General features: G+C 44.4%; 1 protein-coding gene and 1 pseudogene across 2 annotated transcripts in view; both read right to left on the bottom strand.

Moving 5' to 3' along the window:
• Positions 1–24,213, bottom strand: part of Cluap1 (clusterin associated protein 1) — a 31,980-nt gene that overhangs the window by 5,433 nt on the left and 2,334 nt on the right. For both annotated transcript variants that reach the window (XM_052759213.1, XM_052759214.1), the window contains exons 2-10: positions 22,254–22,365; positions 20,424–20,508; positions 19,199–19,378; positions 16,030–16,125; positions 14,198–14,281; positions 9,606–9,739; positions 5,733–5,874; positions 4,340–4,412; positions 1,385–1,492 (exon numbers count right to left, since the gene is read on the bottom strand). In XM_052759213.1, coding sequence (XP_052615173.1) covers positions 1,385–1,492; positions 4,340–4,412; positions 5,733–5,874; positions 9,606–9,739; positions 14,198–14,281; positions 16,030–16,125; positions 19,199–19,378; positions 20,424–20,508; positions 22,254–22,365 — 1,014 coding nt within the window. The remainder of the gene's footprint in view (positions 1–1,384; positions 1,493–4,339; positions 4,413–5,732; positions 5,875–9,605; positions 9,740–14,197; positions 14,282–16,029; positions 16,126–19,198; positions 19,379–20,423; positions 20,509–22,253; positions 22,366–24,213) is intronic.
• Positions 8,165–8,263, bottom strand: LOC128123525 (uncharacterized; annotated as a pseudogene).

Raw genomic sequence — 24,213 nt, 5'->3', positions numbered from 1 at the left:
AAGTATGCCACTCCAGAACATGGTTTTTGTGCTTAAAAGTTCACCCTGAGAAAGGTTCAGTGCTACACTGGGATTCGAAATACCCAGTGTAGTTGCCAGCTGGCAAAAGATTTTCTATTGGCTTAAATCCATGTCCAAGCAGTCTTCTCTGGTATTCATCCCACAACAGTTACAATGTATTTAATTTGGGTGTGAGTATAGTGCATGTGTGAATACAAACTCATGTGTGTTAATGCATGCATGTCTGTATGTGTACATGTGGAGGCCAGAGGTTGACATCAGTGTCTTCCTACATCACCCTCCATTTTTTTTTTTTTTGAGACAGGGTTTCAAAGCCAATAGAGTAGTCCTGGCTGTCCTGGAACTCTCTCTGTAGACCAGGCTGGCCTCCAGCTTAAGAGAGCCTTCTGCCTCTGCCTCCCAAGTGCTGAAATTAAAGGTGTGTGCCACCACCACCTGGCTTCCTATTATTTTTTGAGACCTGATTCAGTAAGACTGGCTGGTCAGCAAGTCTGAGTGATCCTCCTGCCTCCACCTCCCCAGTATGAGGATTTCAGATAGGCATGGCAACATATGGCTTCTTCCCTGAGTGCTGGGAATCGAACCAGGTTCTCACGCTTGCACAGCAAGCATCTTACTGACCGAGCCTTCTCCCCAGCCCCAATGCATTTGATTTTCAGAATAAAAGTAAGTTATAGAATCATGATGCAGATCTGGTCCCAATTAGGTTAAAGAATTTTCAGATGATCTTTTTACCTGTGTTTGACAGTTTGTGTGTATGTATCTGACATGTGCATGGAAAGTCAATTTGTAAGGACAAAGCCCCTGAAAGCTAGCTATGACCCTCTAGGTTGAAGTGGAACATGAGGAAGACCCCATTTTTAAAATGGTTTTTATGAGAGGAACTCATGTGATCCCTTCATTCTGTGTTAATTCCTTGGCCACAAGGGATATAACTGCACTGACCCCAAATGAGTGGAATACAGAGCTCAGTTCCATAGGCCATTTCTGAGGTATGTGTGGGATACTCCAAGCCACAAATGTGAATCAGCTATTCCCAGGGTCACAGAGACTAACATTATAGGTGCTGAGCATGGTGGTGTGTGCTGTAATCCCACACCTAAGTGGTGGAGCAGGAGGATCAGGTTCAAGGTCATCTTGAGGTACATTGTGAATTCGAACAAAAGGACTGTTAGAGGCAATGATTACCAACAAGCAGTTTGAGAAACAGATCCTGAAGAATAAAATAAATGGATGCAGGAATGGCTCCAGGGACCCTTCACAGGACCCCGTGGACCTCATGCTAAGCAGCACTCCCCCGACTTTGCCCTGGGTGTTCTGAGAAACAGACAAGGGGGCTGGGCCTCCGAAGGAGTTACACTACCTTGCATGAGCACCTCCATGGCTGTGCGAGGCTTAGACAGCCGTCTCTCCTCCAGCTCACTATCCGACTCATCGTCCTCTTGGATGTCTATGTCTGAGTCGTCATTACCTGACAGGGACAGCAGAGGGCAGAGTAAAGGAGCAATTCTTTCATTACAGCCAAACGTCTCCTGTCTACAAAGACTCAGTGGAAATGCATCTGCCTTCCTCAGCCCCTTTTCATTTGTTAGATCTTATGAAACCCCTGGATTTTCTCAGGTACTTAGTGAAGTGTTAATACAGATCATAATATGCTGTATTTGCTTATAGCAATTTTTCAAAGCAAAGAGAATATGGACCAGATGCCTTAAAAGCTTTATGACAAACTGAGTAGCTGGCTATCAAGGTAGGTGGAAGCCCTTGATTAACAGGGGAAGCCACTCTGTCCAATGCCAGGCTACGTTACTAACTCAAGAGCCTTGATCCTAACAGAGATAAAGAATCGAAGCTGGATGAAGCAGAACAGAGCAGGGTGGAGAGGAGGGAGCCCAGGCCTGGGCCAGAGTGGGCTGTCCTGGGAAGGAAAGTGTTGAAGTGACCAGCTTCATGACATTCTTCACTGCAGACAAGTCTAGTATAAAGGCATGCATTGGGTGGGCTTGTGGCTCAGTGGGAGAGCATATTCTTATTTTCTACAAAACTCTGGGTCCAATCCCTAACACCACACACACACAACTAATTAGAAAAGCTGTTTTAATATAAATTTTATTTATTTGGGGGGGGTGTTCATGCATGTACTCTATAAAAGGCTATTTTCAGTGCAATCACTTTTTTTCAAGAGCAATCACTTTTTTGAATTAAAAATTCTCTCCTCTCTCTCTCTCTCTCTCTCTCTCTCTCTCTCTCTCTCTCTGCATGTGTTTGTATGCCACATGTGTGGGGAGGCCTGTAGAGACTAGAAGAGGATGGTGGGATCCCCTGGAGTTGGAGCTGCAGACAGTTGTGAGCTACCTGGTGTGGATGCTGGAGAATGAACCTGGGTCCTCTGGAAGAGCAGCAAGAGTTCTTAATCACTGAGTCATTTCTCCAGCCCCGAAATCACTCTCTATACATTTAGAAATACTTGTTCGTAGTCTTTGTGCCTGCAAGTGGAACATTTTCTAGACAGAACCAACAGAGACAGACTATACTGGGAAGAAGCAGCTCTCACTGCCTAGAGCCTTACTAAACCCAGGGCGTGATGGGGGTTTGAGAAGGGGACTTGGAGGGTTCGCAGTCGCTGGTCTGACACTGACTTAGAAGGCAGCCTGGAAACCCAGCAGTTGTTGGTCTTCCAAAGACTCTGCTTTGTGCCTGTATGGGATAACTGTATCCACCTGGGCACTAGGGGAAAGTGACTTGCTGTCTTTAGTCACAAGAAGAGCTGTGTCCTTCAGCTCGGGAGGGAAAGCCTGGAAGCTGTGACAGTGCCTCAAAGAGTGTCCTTCAAGATCACCAGCACAATTTGAAAACTACATCTTCTAAAAGTCTGTATTCAGAGAACTGATCCATAGTAACATAATTAACAACTATAACACAAAACCACCATTCAGTTTCCTTCTTATTTCATCCACAAAAATGATGATATTAAATGCAATATAGATTTTTTTTTTTGCAAGCACACACAGGTTTTTATTAACAAAACAAGCAAGCTTGGTCAGCCATCCAACATCTGACACAGTCGGTGGAGAACGGCCCCGAGCACTCACTTAAGGGGTTTATTTTTTTATTTATTGTTCTATCATCAGCTTGATGCAGTACAAATTCTTATCCTAATAGTGAAATGTTTCACTGAGGCTTGCCCAGTGATTGAGTAAAACCAAAACTTATTATAAGCCACAGTCATCCTTGGGTCCCCCCTGCTATGTAGCCTCCCTGGTTCTGTGGGTTGCAGTCTGATTGTTCTTTGCTTTATACCTAGTATCCACGCCTTAAATCCCAGCACTCAGGAGGCAGAGGCAGGTGGATCTGTGAGTTTGAGGCCAGCCTGGTCTACAGAGTGAGTCCCAGGACAGCCAGGACAACTACACAAAGAAAGCCTATCTCAAAAGACAAAAACAAACAAACCTAGAAGAAAATAGATTCTTCTCTCATACAATACATCCCAATCATAGTTTCCCCTCCCTCCACTCCTCCGAGCTACCCCCACCTCCCCAACCCCATCCATTCCACCTTAGTTTCCTCTTCAGAGAAGAGCAGGTCTCCAAGAGACGACAGACACACAGGACAAAACAAGACACAGTAAGACAAGGGGAAGCCCTCACATCGAGGCTGCACAAGGTGACCCAGTAGAGGAGAGTCTCAAGAGCAGGCCAAAGAGTCAGAGACACACCCGCTCCTGCTGTTAGGAGTGCCACAGAAACACCAAACTAACAGCCCTAACACCTAACGTATACACAGAGGACCTGGTGCAGACCCGCACCTGTCATTCCTGTCTCTGTGAGAAGGAAGCTTTTTGGCACCTAATAAACAAGCTTTCAGAGAATGCTTTTGCACCTCAAGTCAACAATGACGGATTTGTTCATGTTGAAGAGGTCAAACATCATCATTGTTCTTATCACAAAAAATCTGAGAGAAAAAATTAAAGAAAATAAAATGTTTTGTAAAATGTAAGTAACTCTGCCAGAGGAATGTAACTCCCTGCATACCTGTCTCACAACCCTGCTGACCTGAGTCTGATTCTCAGGAATTCATGGAAAGGTGGAGGGACAGAAAACCAATCACAAAGCTGTCCTCTGCCTTCAACATGCACTCCACGGCACACTCACAGCTGCACTCGCACACTTGGCATGGGAGTGCGCGCGCGCACGCACACACACACACACACACACACACACACACACACACACACACACACACGAGCGCGTGCACACAAACTGGACAGAACCCTTAAATCACAAGGAACTCTCTGAAGTGGGAACTGGAACAGCAGCCTTACTTCCACTCTTGAGCAGCCGCTTCTCCTCCTCCTTCAGCTTATTCTGCATTAGCCGGAGAGTGTTTTCAGCTTCCTGTGGAGGAGAAAGACCAGATTCAGAATGATGGCCTTTGGTGGATGATCTGACACTGCACCACTGTGAAAACTGCAGGGTTTGTCACACAGAGACAAATAAAAAAAAGACCTTAGGAGGTTGCTTAAGGGGACTGGAGAGGTGGCTCAACAGTTTAGGGCACTGGCTGCTCTTCCCCAGGACCCTGGTTCATTCCTGACACCCACACAGTGGCTCATCAACTTCTGTAAGCACCAGTGCGGGGGATCTGATGTCCTCCTCATCTGGCCTCTGAGGGCACTGCCCATGGTGCACAGACATACATGCAGGCAAAACACCCAAAGTTTACCTAAGCAACTTGTGAGGTCCCTAAACCTGTGCTCTTCCTCTGCCATCTACCCAGAAGCCTGTGAGAATGATGCTCTGGCCCCATGCCCTCCTCCCACTGCCACTAGAACCCTGAAAGAAATGAATGACACAACACAAGGCCGCCATGAGTGCCTGCAAGGGCGGTGGACACAGGAAATGTGTCTAACACAGAGAGGCACAGCTCTCCACACAGAGGAAAAGAAAGAACTGCTTCCATGTTTCTGCCTGTACTGCGTACTACTCCAATCTAAAGATGCCAATGGACAGGTCAGGAGGGCCAGGTAACAAGGAAATACTGGTCTTAGTTCCTGGTGAACGGCCAGAAGGAGGCAGTATGTCAGGTGTGTTGTCAATGGAGCCCTGATTAAGCTGGGCATGGTGACATGTATGGTACAGTCCCTGCACTCAGGACGCTGAAGCAAGAGGCTGGTCTGGGCAACGCAGCAAGACACTGGCCTCCCCACCCTCCAAATGGGCAAGCTTTGGATTCAAATATAGACTCGGAATCAATATATAAGGCAGAAAAGGAAGATACCAGATGTGAACTTCTGGCCTCTATAGGGACATGCACCCATACACATGCACATACACATGTTCACATAACACACAAACATGCACAAACGCAAAACACCCACGAAACTACACAACTGGCTTTTAAATTTTGCTTGGCATTGTAAGCATTACAAAATGCCCTTGTATTAGGCAAGGGACAGAGCAACGCAAACGTGGGCCCTTCCAGGTCGCTGCACAAGTCACAGTTGACCATTTCACTTCTCACTGCCCAAACCCCGATAACACATCAAATACCTGACAACTACGAAACCATGCTGTGTAGTCAGCAACACAGAAGAAGTGCTTCTTCTGCAGTCTGTAGAGCCGTATTTCCAGACAATGACACATACAAACCGATACGGCTCAGAGGACAGTGACACACCAGAAGGGCCCGTCTGTATGGACGAGCCAGGGACTCACTTCAAACCGCTCCTGTTCCATCCTGTGATGGTCCTCAAGTTGCTGTTCCAGATAAGCCAAGTTCCGGAATTTCTCTAGATAAATGTCATATTGCTTTTGCAATTCTTCCTCAATCTTCTCATACTCATCCATAAAGGCTGGCCTAAAATGAGCAAATGAAATAAAAAGTGAGTTAATCAATCTCAGTTTAAAATTTGTATTTAAGAGTTCCAACTTCCATCATCATGACTGTCTTTCAAATATTCATGAATCCTCTAATTACACAAGTTCTCCACTCTGATAACTGCTTAAAAATAATTCACTTTTCTCCTTTCTACCCACCAAATGAAGTTATGTTTTTAACCATGTATTCTTTATAAAAACCTGAAAAAAGCCAGGCGGTGGTGGCGCACGCCTTTAATCCCAGCACTCGGGAGGCAGAGCCAGGCGGATCTCTGTGAGTTCGAGGCCAGCCTGGACTACCAAGTGAGTTCCAGGAAAGGCGCAAAGCTACACAGAGAAACCCTGTCTCGAAAAACCAAAAAAAAAAAAAAAAAAAAAAAAAAAAAAAAAAAAAAACCTGAAAAAAACCCTGAAAATAGAATTATGTAAAAAAATTACTTATAAATCACCAACTACATGCAATGGATGTAACATTATTTTCTCAGATATTTTTTTAAAGATTTATTTATTTATTATTATGTATACAGTGTTATGCCTGCATGCCAGAAGAGGTGCCAGATTTCATTACAGATGGTTATGAGCCACCATGTGGTTGCTGGGAATTGAACTCAGGACCTCTGGAAGAACAGCCAGTGCTCTTAACCTCTGAGCCATCTCTCCAGCCCCCAGATTTTTTTTTTTAAGATAGGGTTTCATGTAGCCTAGGCTGTCCTGAACTCATGAATCCTGATCAGCTTCCTGAGTCCTGGGATTTCACATGTGTGCCACCATGTTAAGTCCCTTCCAGACTTTCCTAAATATAGATATAGATAGAAATGAGTGTGTGGGGGTGTGTATGTGCGTGTATTTTTTTGAGACAGGGTTTTACTATGTAGCTCTGACTGGTCTGGAACTCTCTATGTAGACCAGGCTGGCCTTGAACTCACAAAGATCTATCTACCTCTGTCTTCCAAGTACTGGTATTATAGGTGTATATCATCATACCCAGCCAAGAATGTATATTTTAATAAAAATTAAAAAGTAAATCTATTAGCAAGTAATTTTGTGGATTTCACTTCAATGGATTACAGGGTCCAATAAGGTCATGTGCCACACACATTTCTCAAAATCAGTAAGTTATTTGTTATTTATTTAACTATTTGTCTGTCTATCTATCTATCTATCTATCTATCTATTCATCCATCTATCTATTTGGTTTTTCGAGACAGGGTTTCTCTGTGTAGCTTTGGTGCCTGTCCTGGATCTCGCTCTGTAGACCAGGCTGGCCTTGAACTCACGGAGATCTGCTTGCCTCTGCCTCCCAAGTGCTAGGATTAAAGGTGTGTGCCACTCCCGCCTGGCTCAAAATCAGTAAATTAAACACATACATTGTCTTAGTTGGTATAATACTCTCCTAGGGACATGACAAACATAGTCTTCCACAAAGGTAAACAGGCTACTGCAAATGAGAGCTGTTTTAAAACAAAATAAAATTGAAAACCTGTAACATAAAGCCTATTTCAACTGATTGGCTAAATTTTCTTTTTTCCTCTTAGGGTTAATTTTCTCTTCCCTTTCTTTTCCTCTCCTCCCTGCTCTTCCTGAGTGCTGGGATTATAGGCATGTGACATCAGGTCTGGCTTTGTTACTGATCTTAATGGGAAAACTCTGCTCTTAAAAATATAATGAGGGGCTGGAGAGATGTCTTAGCAGCTAAGGGCACTGGCTGCTCTTCCAGAGGATAAGGGTTCAGTTCCCACCACCCACCTGGCAGCTCATAATCTGTAACTCCAGGTGAATGGGATCTGATACCTTCTGCTGGATTCTGCGTCCACCACATGCACATGTACACAGGTATACAAGCAGGGGTTGTATGTATACAACTTAAGACACAAGGGTCCCTTTAGCCCAGGAGTTGGGAGACTGAAACAGTCCCCCCTAAAAAAAAAATTTTTATTGAAAATTTCAAGGCATATTCTGGATCTCTTTTCAGAAAAGCTGCTTCTCATATGGATGGAGGCTATGGACACCACCTTCCACCTGAGCTGAGTATGTTCTATTCTCAAATTTATGTGCCCCGAGTACATCACAGCCTGGACTTAGGTTAAGCCCTTGGCACCAATGTCCTGATAGGAATGTTGGGTGCCAGCAGTCAACACAAACTGGTGGACAGACCTTTTGTCCTGCACAGCCCCCGAAACTCCTTGGGCCACTATGATTTTGTCAGCTTCACTGAAATATCGGTTCTGGCTGCTGAGATGCTTGTCCATGGCATCAAGAGAACCCATGCCAAAAATATGGAACACTTCACCAATGTGCAACTCATCCTTGTGCAGGGGCCTTTCTAATTCTATTGTTCCATTTAGTATATGTGCTGCCCGAGCAAACACCTGAAACAGTTTTTAAAATAACACAAGGAGTAGGGAATGTGGTGGTTTGGATGAGAACGACCCCATAGCCTCATATGTTTGAATACTTGGTCCCTAGTTGGTGAGACTGTTTGGGAAGGAGTAGGAGGTGTGTTGGGCCTAGTTGGAGAGGGTGTGTCACTGGGGCAAGCTTTGAGGTTTCAAAGACTGTTCCATTCCCAGTGTTCTCTTTCTCCTGCTCGTAGATCAAGATGTGGATTCTCAGCCCTTCCTGCCGCCGTGCCTTTGTCCCATCATGGACTCTATCCTCTGACACCGTAAGCCCAGCTGAATGCTTTCTTTCTTTAGCTACCTTGGTCATGGTGACTTTTGCCACAGCAATAGAAAAGTAACTAAGACAGAGGATGAAGCAGACAGGGAATGAGAACATTTATCTTTTAAACTAGAATAAAGCAACTTATCTATTAAAAAGGGCTTATAGGGTATAGTGGCGCACGCCTTTAGTCCCAGCTCTTGAGAGGCAGAAGCAGGCAGTCTCTGTGAGTACGAGGCCAGCCTGGTCTACAGAGTGAGTTCCGGGACAGCAGAGATACACAGTGAGATCCTGTTTTGAAAAACAGACATGATTTAGGGCTTTAACTAGAATGAATTATGCTTTAAAGACGACTTTGTAAGTGAGCAGTGACTTCGGCAGAGGAAAGAGCAAGGCCCGGCGTGACTGGGAGGACCCTGGGTGCCTTGCCCGGGGTGCCTGCTGTTTGCCAGTGCTCACTCCCAAGACTGTGGAAAGAAGAGCCAGACACATTGCGGCCAAGGATGGACGATACAAGGGAAGAGGGAAGAGAAGAGCACAATGAAAGTAGGAGCAGCACACAAAAGGCTCCGGTGACACAGGCGGTGTTCTGGGCCACTGCTACACTCTCTACTCCCCGGAACGCCGGCTGTTCCACTGAGGCAAAGTCATACAAAGAGAAGGTGCCGACAGGTGAGGAGTTCTCAAAGAGAAAAACCTCAAATCTATTCAAACCAAAAGATGGACGTATGTTCTGTTTCAATTTAATCTATGATAAGATTTTAGAAGGCCAAGCCCAGTATAATTACCACCATCTGGATTTACTTTGTCTCATATTCCAAGAAACCACAGAAACTTTAAAGAGGGCTCCGGAGTTCAGACATGTTGCAGACATACTGGAAGCAGTACAGAGGGTGAGTGAGTCAGCGGTCTGTTTTTAGGACAAGCGGAAGAGAAATGGGACATGGGTCTCTGTGTGTGACGCTGCTTTGTGATGCCTCAACAGCTGATGCCACTTACATTCTTTCAACTGTATTTCCACCTTTCACAGACAGCTGCCACTCACTCTACCTGACACTCTGCAGGGTCTGTAGTCGCTTCCGGTTTCTTTCCAGTTCTAATTTTCTCTTTTCAATTTTGGCTTCTAAGTTAGCTTCGTCAGAGGCCACATTATTGAGCAGGTCTTTAGTCTTCTGAACCTGTGCCTACATTGAATAGGAAATAGTGAGATAAGTGACAGGGAGGGCTGTCACCTGACTCTAGGCACAGAACTCCTTAATACTTTGGGCAAAGCAACACCACACAAACTGTGCACAAAAGCAAACCAACCAACCACCACCCCTCCCCCACTGCAACTTAGCTAACAAACTATTTCCAGAGACAGGAGCAAAAGGAGGCACACAGACAGAAAAACTGCCATTCTTTTCACGAAAAGTGGGTGTTTCTGTGCACGGAAGGAAACAAAAGTTGAGAGAAGAATGTCCTAATAAAGACAGAGAGGCCCAGGATCTGTGTCCAGTCTGCTTGGTTAGGACTGATCAATTTGCACTGCCAGCCTGCCTTCACTTGGGCTGCTCCTTGGTTACAAAGTACCAACCTAGGGAATGGAGACACACACACACACACACACACACACACACACACACTCACACACACACACACACAGCTGGCTCAGAAGGGGACCAAAAACAAAACCCTAAAAATAAGTGGAGAGACTACTTTATTGGTGGAGTCAGTGCAGAAGCGGCTCCCACAGCAGCAACTAGCTATTCTGGTGAGACGTGCTTTGGAAGAGGGTCTAGGCACAATGGGCCCGAAGCTCTGGGCTGCTGGCACCGCAGGGGTCACAGATCACTGGCTACAGTCACAGGCACTCCTGTCTTTCTAAGAGCAGGTTGGAGTGAAGGGGGCATGGTGAGAACACATGGGCTGGCTTCAGTTACACTATGAGAAGTGGCTGCTGGGGGCCTTGGGGTTCAGAGCACCAACTGAGCTACACAGGAATCGGGAGCACGGCCTGGGTGTGTATGAACCTCCTCCCATGCTCTGACTGCCCAACCCTGCATGAAGTTCTTGATGGCAAGGCGGGATGCACTCTGGTACTCTGCATGTGTGTTAATCACCATAAAGGTTTCTTGGGCTGTTTCCTGGCAGGTCTCTGAAAACCATGGGAGCCGCAAAGAAACCAGAATACTGGACACTCTCCAAGATTCTCAGAGAAAAGACATCTTTTGAAACTATAATTACTGACAGTGAATTTATGGCTTCATTACTTGGTGCAAGTTAACTAATCATTTCTGTGGAAATTTTTTGTGTGCCTAAGGATCAGTCTCAAAACCCTGACACACTCTAGACAAGCACACTATCGCTGAGCTGCACCTCCAGCTCAGCACACTATTTCTCAGATTCTTCCTTTAAATCATTCAAGTGCCAGGCATGGTGGCACACGTACTTAATCTTACTCCTCAGAAGGCAAGGCAGGCAGATCTGAGTCTGAGACTAGACTGTTCCACACAGTGAGTTCCAGGCCATCCAGAGCTACATAGTGAGACCCTATCTTAAAAGAAAACAACAACAAACAAAGAAACAAAACCCCAAGTGGCAGGAGCCAACACTCAGACACAGAAAAAAATCTCTGAAAAGCAAAAAAAAAATTTCATTTATTGCAAATGCATTAAAAATTCTAATACAGGGGCTGGAGAGGTGGCTCAGAGGTTAAGAGCACTGGCTGCTCTTCCAGAGGTCCCGAGTTCAATTCCCAGCACCCACATGGTGGCTCACAACCATCTGTAATGAGATCTGGTGCCCTCTTCTGGCATGCAGGCATACATGCAAGCAGAACACTGTACATATAGTAAATAATTTTTTTTAAAAATCCAATACAAATGTAAATTCATTTTAATAAGAAGGTGGGTCCTTACTCAACAGTTTCTTATTTATTTATTTATTTATTTATTTATTGTTTGTTTGTTTGTTTGTTTGTTTGTTTGTTTGTTTGTTTTTTGAGATAGGGTTTCTCTGTATAGCTTTAGAGCCTTTCCTGGAACTTACTCTGTAACCCAGGCTGGCCTTGAACTCACAGAGATCCTCCTGCCTCTGCCTCCTGAGTGCTGGGATTAAAGATATATACCACCACCCCCTGGCTCTCTTTAGGATTGAAAGAAACGGGGCTGGAGAGATGGCTCAGAGGTTAAGAGCACCGACTGCTCTTCCAGAGGTCCTGAGTTCAATTCCCAGCACCCACATGGTGGCTCACAACCATCTGTAATGAGATCTGGTACCCTCTTTCGTATACATAATAAATAAATAAATCTTTAAAAAAAAAAGATTGAAAGAAACATTATGCTATGTTTGTGTGTGTCTATGAACATGTGAGTGCGGTACCCACAGAAGCCTGAATAGAGAACATCAGATTCCTGGAGCTGGAGTTTCAGGTGGCTGTGAGCTGCCATGTAGGTGCTGGGAACTGAACCTGGGTCTCTGGAAGGGCAGTATGTGCTCTTAACTGTTAAGCCATCTCTCCAGTACCCTTAATCAACAACCCTTGCTGATAATGACTATTCTCTGATTCAAAGTCATAGTGCAGTTTAGGGAATTGATCTAACCTTAAAGTCTGTTATCTGTTCCTCAAGTAAGAAAGATCAGTGTGTAAACAAACACTTCAGCTTTCTGAAACGACTGGCTGGTACTCACAATCCTGTCTAAGTACCCATGCTGTCACTTTAATTTTGCTTTTAGAATTACCAAGCATCAGAGGTAAGTACTTTCTGTCAATGAAGAGCTCACAGAGCTGTCCACTAAGGAGCAGACACTGCCCCTTCTCGAGACTAGCTCTACATTCAGTGATGACAGCATGTTTGGCCATGTTCACTTGACTCAGTTAGAATACTGGCATGCATAAAATAAGGCTATTTACAGATTTTTAAGTTTAGAAATAATCATACATTTCAAGAAAAGATAGACTATAAGATAAAGCACTTTCTCCTGATCTAAGGGAGAGGAAACTGCCAGTGACTGATGTCCAATCACCTTCAACCCTTTGTGTTCCTATTAAAGACATGAAAACCAGACATGAGCACAGCACATGGCCATCGTCACCTGTCAGGCTCAACCCTGTCACCCTGCCTGCACGAGGGAATTAGTCACAGTCCACAGGAACCACCACAGCAGGCTGCTGTCACATCCCTGTGGTGGTCCACAGTCCTGAAGGCTCTTCAGCTTTCCTTGGATTTCATGACCGACCTTTTTGGAAACCATCAGCCAGTTAATTGATAGAATGCTTCCAGTCTAGCTTTGTCTGACAGATTCAGATTATGAACCTTTGGCAGGAATATCACAGAAAAGACTTCATCCTATGAGGTGTCATAATTTCAAATTATTTAATTATGGTGCTTCATTTCCTCCCTTGATTGAGGGGTGATGCTAGGCTTCTCCATAAGAACTTGCTTTTTCTCTTTGTAATAATAAATATTGTAAAGCCAAGTGTGGTGGTGCGTACCTTTAATTCCAACTCAAGAGGCAGAGGCAGGTGGACCTCTGAGTTCGAGGCCAGCCTGGTCTACAGTACAGCCAGGGCTAAACAGAGAAACTGTTTTAAAAAAACCAAAAAAAAAGTATTGTATTGGTAGCTTCATTGAAGCATTTTTTTTTTGTTTGTTTTTTGTTTTTTGTTTTTCGAGACAGGGTTTCTCTGTGTAGCTTTGCGCCTTTCCTGGATCTCGCTCTGTAGACCAGGCTGGCCTCGAACTCACAAAGATCCGCCTGCCTCTGCCTCCCGAGTGCTGGGATTAAAGGCGTGCGCCACCACCGCCCGGCTCATTGAAGCATTTTTTAATTTGAGAATTGATTGTTTCCTATTTCACTGATCTATACTATAAAATAAACTACTATAATTCATTTGTGTTGATATGTAAACAGTCCCTGGCTTGGTCAGCGGAAGCCCCTCAAGTTGGCACCATGTCTCTCCTACAGACTCCTGGTAACCTTTGAACACCTCTGTTCCTCCTGGCACAGTAAGAAGTTCTATTTCTCCTACCAGCTCTGGAACGAGCCACTTTTCCTGGGTTCCCTGGCTCTCATTAGTGGAGAATGGCATTTTAAAGCCAAGGTCCAGGTGCTAAGTGTACTCAGAGCTAAGGTAAGTGTGATGGTAGATATGTACACAGAATAAATGATGTTCGCATCTCTAACAGAACCTAACAGACAGTGAGTGAGTGGGAAAGGATGGTGAACGTTCTACCCATCACAGTGCAGCTTAGAAGGAAGGGCTCTGATGTAGCTCAGTGGTAAAGAACTTATCTAGCCTGTACAAGGCCCAGAGTTCTAAACCCTTCTCTACACAGAGACAAAAAGAAAGCCTGGAAATCGTTTAAGTGCCCAGCAGCAAGGAATTGGCTAAATAAAATATGATAATATTCATCAAAATCTTGAAGTAAGAACTATTTAATTACTTTAAAACTGGTGAATTTTAACAACTTGAGAAAGTGCTTTTACCTACGAAGGGAAAAGTAGTGGCTATAATATAGGAATCCTGAAATATCCTCTAACTTTCCTCTGAAGTATCTCGCTTCTAGGTCTCTCTCCTTCTGTCTGATGCACAAAGAAAATCCTATTTTGCAGAGTCCCAGGTGTAAAAACAACAAATAACAGCAGTGCAATCTTACCAGAATGTCTTTTATTGCAATTCTCATCACTTTTTCAGTCTCATTTATTTCTAGAGGTCTAGCAATGGCTTCTGTTCTCAGTTCCTAGGAGAGAGAAAATAACTTACACATTTTGCAGCAAATTCAGTTTTTAATTTCTATTCGCTGCCAATTTTTTTTCTTGAGAGTCTTGCTGTTTCCTAAGATGTGCTTGAACATGTAACTCCCATCCTCAGACTCCCAAACTTCTGGGATTACAGATGTTCACCTTCATGTCCATTGATGTCCCCCGAAGTATGTGAGACATATATATATATATGTCACACTAATTCTCCAAAGGTTAACACAGTGCTAGAGACTATGGCTCACCATGTACAAGGCCTGGAATTCAATCTCTGACATAATAAAAAAATAAAAAGCAAACTTGCACACTAGTTCACATCTCTGTATAAAACACCTCTCATCATCACCTTCTATAATGCCCTCCAATGCCTATGTGGGCTCTCCTCAGACTTGAAGTCTTCATTTTCAGCTCAAGACCCAAAGCCCAATGGCAAACATGAAATTAACATCCATTACCTTCACCCCTAAACTGGCTTCTGTTCAGATGACGCACCCCATGAAAACTAACCACTGGACAGCTTGCTGTCTGTGTACCCACCAGCCCCTGAATCTAAGCTTCCGCTTTGGCTCGTCCCTAGCATAGAATGGAAGTCGGCTATCACAACGGAATGGAAAAGTGACAGAGCAATGGAGGCTGACACACTCGAAAGAGGGCAAGGAAATCAAGTCTGCTTACAGTAAAACACGTCAGACAAGAATGCATGCTTTAATCACCTCCCGTGTGTACACACAAGGACGCCACAGCACTGTTCTTCCTAACTCAGTGGTTCCCAAACTGCTGTTTTGTCAAAACCTGATGCAGACTTGTAGTATTAAAACAGCCTGGGCATGGGGGTTGTGTCCAGTGTTCAGCTAAGTCTGGGAACCATGCTTAACCAGCTGCTTTCAACGGAATAGATGGTGTACACTGCATGACTGGCACTGGACAGCAAGTTAGCAAGTTTCATAACAACATCTTCCTCCAGCTACCCAGAAGTGCTGCTTAGGTGACTGGCCACAGATTTTTGTTATAATCACCTGGGAAACATTTGACACTCCTAATGCCCAGGTCATGTTCCCTAACAGTGACGCCAGCAGGAAAGCCAGTTTTATAAAGCTCGCTGGGCAAGTCTGGGGCAGGGAGTTCTAGGAGCCAGGGGGTGAGAGGTGAACTATTGAGAGCAATGCAGAGAAGAGGCACAGGAAGAGAGCCACAGCTCATGCCATGTATCTGCCAACCCCGAACTAGAAGCTAAAGACACTAACAACCAAAGCACGGCAAGTCCCACTCCTAACCGAGGAGCTGTTTGCAATTGATAGCTATCAGGAGAAGGAAAATCGGTTTTCTCCAATGGAGTGACACTGTGTATATTAACCACGCTCTAGGACAGGCCTCAAGCTCATGAGTAGTTGGGCAACACAAAATGGACTCCATGCTTTTTGTTTTGGTTGTCTTTTGTTTTTTAGAGAAAAAAACATGAAGTTGGGTATGTAAGGGAGGGGAGATGTGGAAGAAGTTGGAGGAGGGGAAAGAATATGATTAGAATACATTGTATGAAAAAATTATTTTTAATGAAAAAAATTAAAACCGGTGGTGGCACCAGTATCCATTAGAATCAGGAGAGGGTTCATATCCTATACCATTTCCTACACATTAACCCACTTAATCAGGTACAGTTGATTAAAAATTGGAAGAACTATAGGGCAAGAAGCAAAAGAAAACTTTCATTCCTTAACTGAACACTACTTACCCTCAGCTCAACCTCTTTGCCCAGCAAGTCATACAGAGATGCTCCTTTGGCAGTAATTTCGGAAGCAAGCTGTCTGGCTGCTTTCAAATCTGCAATCTGGAAGGAAAATTGCAAATACAGAATCCTCATTATCCAACAGGCATTCAGCTGCCACTCCGTGAACCTCAATCATTTCCTTCAGACAGGTATATAACTACAGAGCATGTGTTTAAGCAGCCCTATTTATTGCTGTAGAACTCAGGTCCTAGGACACGAACTTAGGGAACACTAAGTTCAAATGGGACCAATTTCAGAAAGCCAAATGTGAAGTCAAACTGAATTCACAACTACGAGGTATAAGCAAAAGAAAGCTAACATGCTTCTATTTGGACCAGGTCTCTAACATAAGGACCAAAGGGGCAGCCTGAGAGACATTCTACTGTAGCATCCAAGGCCAAGGCCTTAGTCTTTCCTCCAAAGAGCTGCTATGGCACCAGAGGAGGTCAGCTCTGCTAAGTACTTAGAATCTCATGAGCCACTCCAGGGACCATTGGCAGGAAGATGATGCCAACCCCTCTGACGATGACTCAGCATTCAGACTTTCTTAGGGTGTGCATGTCCCCTTCTTCCTCAGTGTGTTAATCCCAGGGACTCCAAACACCGGCAGGAGTCCTTGCTCTTTCTCCTTTTCCTGAACAAGCAACCCTTGCTGTCTCTCTCTACTTTAACCTGCCAGCAACAACTCTCCTGGTAACTCTCGGCAAATTACTTCCTTCCCTTTTCTCTGGTCCCACCCTGTGCCCCTCCACCTCCCATTCTAGCTTTTCCTCTTAAGGCCCAGGGTACCTCTCTCCAGCTCCTCCTATTTTTCCTGCCTGACTGGCAGCAAGTACCCACATTTCTCTCTAAGATTTACCTCGCTGTTTTCATTTCTCAACAGTGGTATGGTCACAGTTCAGTGTCTGACTTCTCCTTTCTGACAGATACTTCTAACCCCACGGTTGGAATCCCCCGCATGTTGATGCCTTCAAACTCGCAGCCCCAGCATCACGCACAAACCACTGGCTAGGTACACCCAAAGGGACCAGTAAGTTTAATGCATCCGCAGCCAAACTCAGAACAAAAATTTCACTAGCCACACTGGCTAGTTTCATTTTAAGTTACTAAAACAATTAAATAATACTAGAGCTCGTTTTCTTAATTATGCTAGCTACTTTGGCCAGTGGCTTCTGAAGAATACAGCCCAGATGCGGCCCTAGCACATCAGCACGTCAAGTCTGGCAACACAGTATCTCATCTACCTCAATTCATACCCAAACCCATAAAAATCTACCATTAAAATATGCCTGGATCTGGGCTGGTGAGACGGCTCGGCTGGGTACAAAGGTGCTTGCCACCACACCTGCTGACAAGGACCTACATGCTGGAAGAAGAGAACCAAGTCCCGGTTAACCTCTGGCCTTCTGCCCACTGTGACGCTGTGTGCCTACACACATAAACTAACTTTCAACCATGTCTGAACCTCGATTGTAAGCTCTGGCTTGTACCTGTGTGTGCAAGCACGATAATCACAATGCTTTCTATGGCAGGCCTCAGACAAGAGCTGTCATGGCACCAGATTAATGTGTGTGTTCTTAGCTGGGAGTTTTTCATTCCTCAGTTCCCGAGCTGAGCCTTGCACTTTTTTTTTTCTTTTTGAGACAATGTCTCTCTGTGTAGCTTTTGAGCCTGTCCTGAAACTCACTCTGTTGTAGCCCAGGCTGGCCTGGAACTCACAGAGCTCCACCTGCCTCTGCCTCCCAAGTGCTGGGATTATAGGCATGCGCCACTATCACCCGGCCCTCAGAGAACCTCTTTAGTTGCTTCTGCTGAGGTCTTTTTACAGCAAGATGTGAGAAAGCCCTGAAGATGAACTTTCCCATCCTAACACCACAGTCTAAAGGTTTTCCACGTTTTTGTTTTTGTTTGGTTTTTTGAGACAAGGTTTCTCTGTGTAGCCCTGGCAGTTCTGGAATTCAATCTGTAGACCAGGATGGCCTTGAGCTCAGAATTCTGCCTCCCTCTGCCTTCTGAGTTCTGGGATTGAAGGCATGGAACACCACTGCCTGGCTTAGTTTTCTCTTCTTGACCCTTCTCCCCATCTCAGATCTGTGGGATTTCCAGAGCCTTTTGTTGGGGACTCTGGTCCTAAATGGATAGGTGCTCATTCTATGGGCAGAGATGAAATGAGCAGCTATTATTTTCTCTAGTCTGAAGTCTTGATATACCACCACGGTAAGTGAATAACAACTTAGCCTTCTTTGGCTTGCTGCTTCCTAAGCTGCTCAGAGGCCTGGCAGCTCAGCACTAAGTGAGCTCCACCTCCTATGTCCCTAGCTCTTACCTTTTCTGAGATGTGGACTTTCTAATTCCCAAGACTGGCCTAAAACTTTTGGGCTCAAGGGGCCTTTCAGCCTCAGCCTCCCAAACAGCTGAGAATACAGGGGCATGCCACCTTGTTTGGCTGAGAGGAAATCCAAAGCCTACATACATCTCTGCTGAAAACCCCACTGTCCATCTCAGAATGAAAGTCACGGGCTTTTTCCAGGCCAGAGGGCTTGCTTCCACCAGAGGGCTTCCACTCTTTCCTCAACTATCCAAAGCACACTCTCATCGTGGGACACTAGTTCCCATTCCCACTTCCATGGCCTATCCCTTCCCTCTCACTTCTGCAGAGCCATCATCTACCCCTGGAGGCCCCATTGATGGCCCTATTTATGACAGTCCTGGCCCTCACACACTCCATTCCCACACTGCTCTGCTGTTCTCCAGGGTACTGAACTGCACCAGACCTTCCACATCTTTATCTTTGCTCACGGTCTGATTCCTCCAGCCCTCTTGGTTTATACCTATAACCTCATTGCTTAAATACAATCTGATAAAATCAGGCTTTACAACAATTAGATTTATTGACTTTGCTTTCATCCCCACACTAATGAGCACAAACTGTTACCACAGACTGGAGAATGGCCTGAGTCAGTCAGTAAGGAAAGGGGTGCTGCAAGTCACACACACCCCACCGCCAGTCTGAGAAAGGAGCATTCCCTAGGCAGACTCCACCATCCTTACCTTAGAGCCAAGATCATCAGACACACCCCACCGCCAGACTGAGAAAGGAGCATTCCCTAGGCACAGACTCCACCATCCTTACCTTAGAGCCAAGATCAAACTTGAACTTGCTGATATCTTCCTCTCCTATGTTAGAGCCCTCCATTCCTTTGGTCTTCATAGCATTATAAAGAACGGATGTGATCTTCAACAGTTCTTTCACGGCATACCCATCTGCTTGATAAAGCTTCTTAGTATTGAGTTTTATATGTGCCTTGGTGGCCTGTTTTGAGATAGACAAAGTTCTGTTTTGATGTTTTTCTTCAGACAGGGTCTTACTATGTGATCCAGGCTGGCCTGAAACTCACTATGCAGCTGTTGAAGGTAGATCCAAACTCTCAAGTCTCCTGTCTTATCCTTCTAAGCAATGGAATTACAATGTGCTCTACCATACTCTACTTCAAAGTTTAAGGCCCTTTTCAGGTATTGTCCAAATCTCATGTAGGTAATTTGAAAATGTCTCTGCCAGCAACTGATACAACTCAGTTGTTAAGGATAAAACATACTGTAAGTATCTCATATTGTGATAAAGTGCAACCTTGGAAAAAGACACCCAAACTACAAATGCATATATCTTTGACCTAGTAATTCTAATTCTAAGAACTAACTCTAAGCATAAACTTACAGACAAAATGAAAAGCACAGGCTATTTGTAACAGAATTCTTTCACATAGCAAAAGTTATAAACTATCTAAATACCTATACAAATATCATAATTGTGGGATATTCATGTAAGTAATATTAACTCAAGTGTAACAGAGGAAATTCTATATGCATTTGGAAAGTTCTGCAAAATATACTACTAAGTGAAAAAAGCAAGACACTACACAGCATGTGTAACAGGGAATATATATGCATATTATTATTAATATTTAATTAAGATATAAATATTATTGATATGGATGTATGCATTATGATTTGTTTAAGTATGTATAAACAAACTCTGGGCTCAGTTTTAACTAGTGGTTATTGTGACTGGAACTCAGCCCAGGACAGACATGGTAGAAAGTCATTTTACTCTGTATAAGTTTATGATCTAAACATTTTTGAACCATTAAACATATTACTCATCCAAAAATAAACAAACAAAACCATACAAGCAATGAGTCAACACATATACACACACACATTTTGGTGAAATGGCCCCACAGAAAACTGGCAGTAGATGGTTTTAGAAAGTAAACAATACTCAATTCAAAAACCATCCCAGATAGGATTCATCTTTTTCTAACTTATTTGACAAGTCTATAAAATAACTGTGAACCAACCATGAACTGGGCAATTGCCTTAATGAAGAAAACTCGGTCTTGTTCGGTCTCAGTGTCAGAAGGGATGTCAGTCTGCGGCTCATATCTGCCAGGAAAAACAAGCATGAGCCAGTGCAACAGAAAGTTCCTTAAAGTCAGGTATTGGGGTACAGGCCTATAATCTGAGCACTTAGGAGGCAGAAGCAGGCAAATCTCAGTGAGTTCCAGGCTAGGCAGGCCTATATAGTAAAACCCTACCTAAAATATAACAAAGCCAAACGAAGTGACCAAACAAACAAGGCAAAAAGGTCCATTAAAGAGAAAGTGGATGATTGAGTATTGTTACTCAAGGCAATATGATTAAGAAAAACTTCAAAAGCAAACAAAATACTCAGGGAGCAAATTCCAACCCACGAATGAGGTTAAGTGACAGACCACACGATGGCTGAGTGGGTAAACAGGCTTATTACCAAGCCTAGCAATCAGAGTTCAACCTCCAGGACTTACATAGTGCAAAGGGAGAACTGACTGTTCTCTAACCCCTCATGTATGTGGGGTTAGCATGAACCCACACATTTATGTGTACTCACACATGCTTAGCAGGTAAAGAGGCTTGCTGTATAAGTCTAGAAACCTGAGTTCAATCCCTAGAAGGAGAGAATCAACTCCACAACCTTGTCCTCTGATCTCCACTCATACATGTGTGTCATGTGTGTGGAGATAGATGAAGCTGTAACCAAACCAAATATGGGACTCAGACTACAAACTAAATCTATCTCAAACTTCCAACTTTTATGAAAATAACAAAGATTTTGACTCAGGCTGATAGCTCTTGGCCCAAGATAGACACAAGGGCTAAACAATTCACTTTAGGAAATAGTAGTTGCTGAAATTACTTATTTACTGATAATTCACCAAGGCTCAGAAGATTGTGACTCTCAGCCTGTATTTGTATAGTCTGAAAGGTAAGAATAGTTTTTACATTTTAAAAGCAAAGAAAAGGGGCTGGCTTAGTGGCTGAAGAGCATATACTGCTCTTGCAGAGGACCTGCATTCAGTTCCTAGCACCAATGTCAGATGGCTCACAACTGACTGTAACTCCAGAATGTTCGACAGATACATCATGTAGACTGAATTTTGTGTGTAACAACACATACAATATTTACTCTCTGGTTCTTAACACAAAAGGTTGCCAGTCCTTATCATGTAAGACTTTTAACACAATGAAAAATCTACATTATTTCTTGTTTTGGATTTTTAGTTTTTTATTTTTAATTATGTGTATGTGGGGGTCTATGTGTAAGCATGTGCACATTACTACCGGTGCCCACTGATGTCAGAGGTGTGAGGTCCTCCCACAGCTGGAGTTATACACAGTTGTGAGCCTTCCAACATGGGTGCTGAGACTCAAACTCAGGTCCTCTGCAGGAGCAGCACCTGTGCCTAACCTGAGCCAGCTCTCAGCCACATCTGTAATACTTCTACTGCAGTCTACTCTGAGTGTGCAAGGTCCCTGCCATGTTGTGGTGAGGATAGTTACTTCCTTCCACGTTCTTTAAACTCTGATGATTTCTTTCTTTCAATTTTAAAATCTGAGAGAGGGTCTCTCACTACGTAGCCCTAGCTGTCCTGGGACTTGATATGTAGGCCGCCAGCTTGACCCGGCACTCACAGATCTACTTGCACCATCATGCCTGGCAACTCTGGTGACTTTTCACAAGTTACAGCCACGTCCACCCTGTGTAGAGTGCACCATATTCTCCTTTTGTATCCCAACAGTTTCCAGTTCCCAGTTAGTGACTGAATGAAACCAACTATTCATACTGAGACGTGAATAAAGTGCAGTCTAACCTTTTCACAAGCCACAGAAGCACTTCAGAGACGAGCCCAAAGTTGGGTGAGCGGAAATTCTCCATAGAAATATGTCGTGGATATCCCAAGGCTCTCATCATCTCTGTGAAATCTGTCCAATATAAAACACAATTCAGTCAGTCCTGTCAAATGGCAACTCTTTGGAGAGTAGTTAATCTTATTGTCTCTGCTTTCTCTTCTTATCGGTTCTTCCCAATGTAATGACCGCTCAAGGTGCCAAATCCATCAACTCTATAAGAGGAAAAGCAAGGGGAGATTAGAATTTACAGTATCTAATCCATCACCTAAAAAACACCTATGTTGCCGGGCGGTGGTGGTGCACGCCTTTAATCCCAGCACTCGGGAGGCAGAGCCAGGCGGATCTCTGTGAGTTCGAGGCCAGCCTGGGCTACCAAGTGAGTTCCAAGAGAGGTGCAAAGCTACACAGAGAAACCCTGTCTCGAAAAACCAAAAAAAAAAAAAAAAAAAAAAAAAAAAAACAACCTATGTTCAATGGAGTAGATTTTCTTCAAAGAAATGGGGCTTAGGGAATATCTGAGGCTTTAATTTCTATACAAAATAAAAACTACCTAGCCTCATAAAACATCATAAGAAAAAAATGTTGATAGTGGTTATTTATGGGAGAGCCTAGGTAGGATGAAGTTAAAGATTATATGTTGTTATATTCAGTGAGTATTTATGATTTCATGACATAAATTTTAAAGATCAGTTACCTCATATTCAGAGAAATTTTAAGAGAATGGTTGAACTATATTTAGTATTTAGATTTACTATAGAAACAGATTAGTAAATAGTAATATTCCAAGTTGCGAGCACCTGAAAAAAAAGCTACACTGCTTGAAAGAAGGCAGGATTTAGAAATAAAAACAACTACTGGGTGGTGGTGGTTCACACCTTTAATCCCAGCACTCAGGATGCAAGGGCAAGTGGGTCTCTGTGAGTTCGAGGCCAGCCTGGTCTACAGAGCGAGTTCCAAGACAGCTAGGACTACACAGAGAAACCCTGTCTCAAAAAACAAAAAACAAAACCTTGTTTCAAAAAACAAATAGCTAGGCACAGCAACCAGGAGAGGGATCCCTGTGAGTTCGAGGCCAGCCTGGTCTACATGGAGAGGGATCCCTGTGAGTTCGAGGCCAGCCTGGTCTACATGGAGAGGGATCCCTGTGAGTTCGAGGCCAGCCTGGTCTACATGGAGAGGGATCCCTGTGAGTTCGAGGCCAGCCTGGTCTACATGGAGAGGGATCCCTGTGATTTTGAGGCCAGCCTGGTCTACATGGAGAGGGATCCCTGTGAGTTCGAGGCCAGCCTGGTCTACATGGAGAGGGATCCCTGTGAGTTCGAGGCCAGCCTGGTCTACATGGAGAGGGATCCCTGTGAGTTCGAGGCCAGCCTGGTCTACATGGAGAGGGATCCCTGTGAGTTCGAGGCCAGCCTGGTCTACACGGCGAGTTCCAGGCCATCCAGGACTGCACAATGGAGACTTAGTCTTAAACACAACACAACAAAAGAAAAAGAAAGAAGGCAGGGCGCTGCAGCCCGGATGGCGGCAGAGCGCTCGCTTGGTGATCAGGAAGCTTTGGAGTCCTTCCCCAGCACTGACTAAACTCCACATGGTGGTGCTCCCCCAAAACCAACTCAGGAAGATCCCAAGTTCAAGGTCGTCCTCAGCTATATAGTGAGTTGGAGGCCAGCCTGGACTACACGAGACGGCGCTGAAGAGTCTAGCTACCACGGAGATGAAAGACGACTGCAAACTCCTGGTCACTTAAGAGGTGGCATCTAAGCTTCTCCCCATCCTGGGCTGATCTGGCCAGCCAGCCCAGATACCAGGTGTGGGTGTGGAGAAACTTTCCACTGAACTCACCCGCCCCCACCTCCCAGTGCAGTCTGCCTGCAGGTTCAAGTACCACCAGGCAGGGCTCTGCCAACCTCGCACCTG

The sequence above is a fragment of the Peromyscus californicus genome, unplaced genomic scaffold, assembly GCF_007827085.1.
Source record: "Peromyscus californicus insignis strain IS unplaced genomic scaffold, ASM782708v3 Scaffold_3__1_contigs__length_106647218, whole genome shotgun sequence".
NCBI lineage: Eukaryota > Metazoa > Chordata > Mammalia > Rodentia > Cricetidae > Peromyscus > Peromyscus californicus.
The sequence above is the reverse complement of the archived record's forward strand: the minus strand, read 5'-3'. Positions and strand labels throughout refer to the sequence as shown.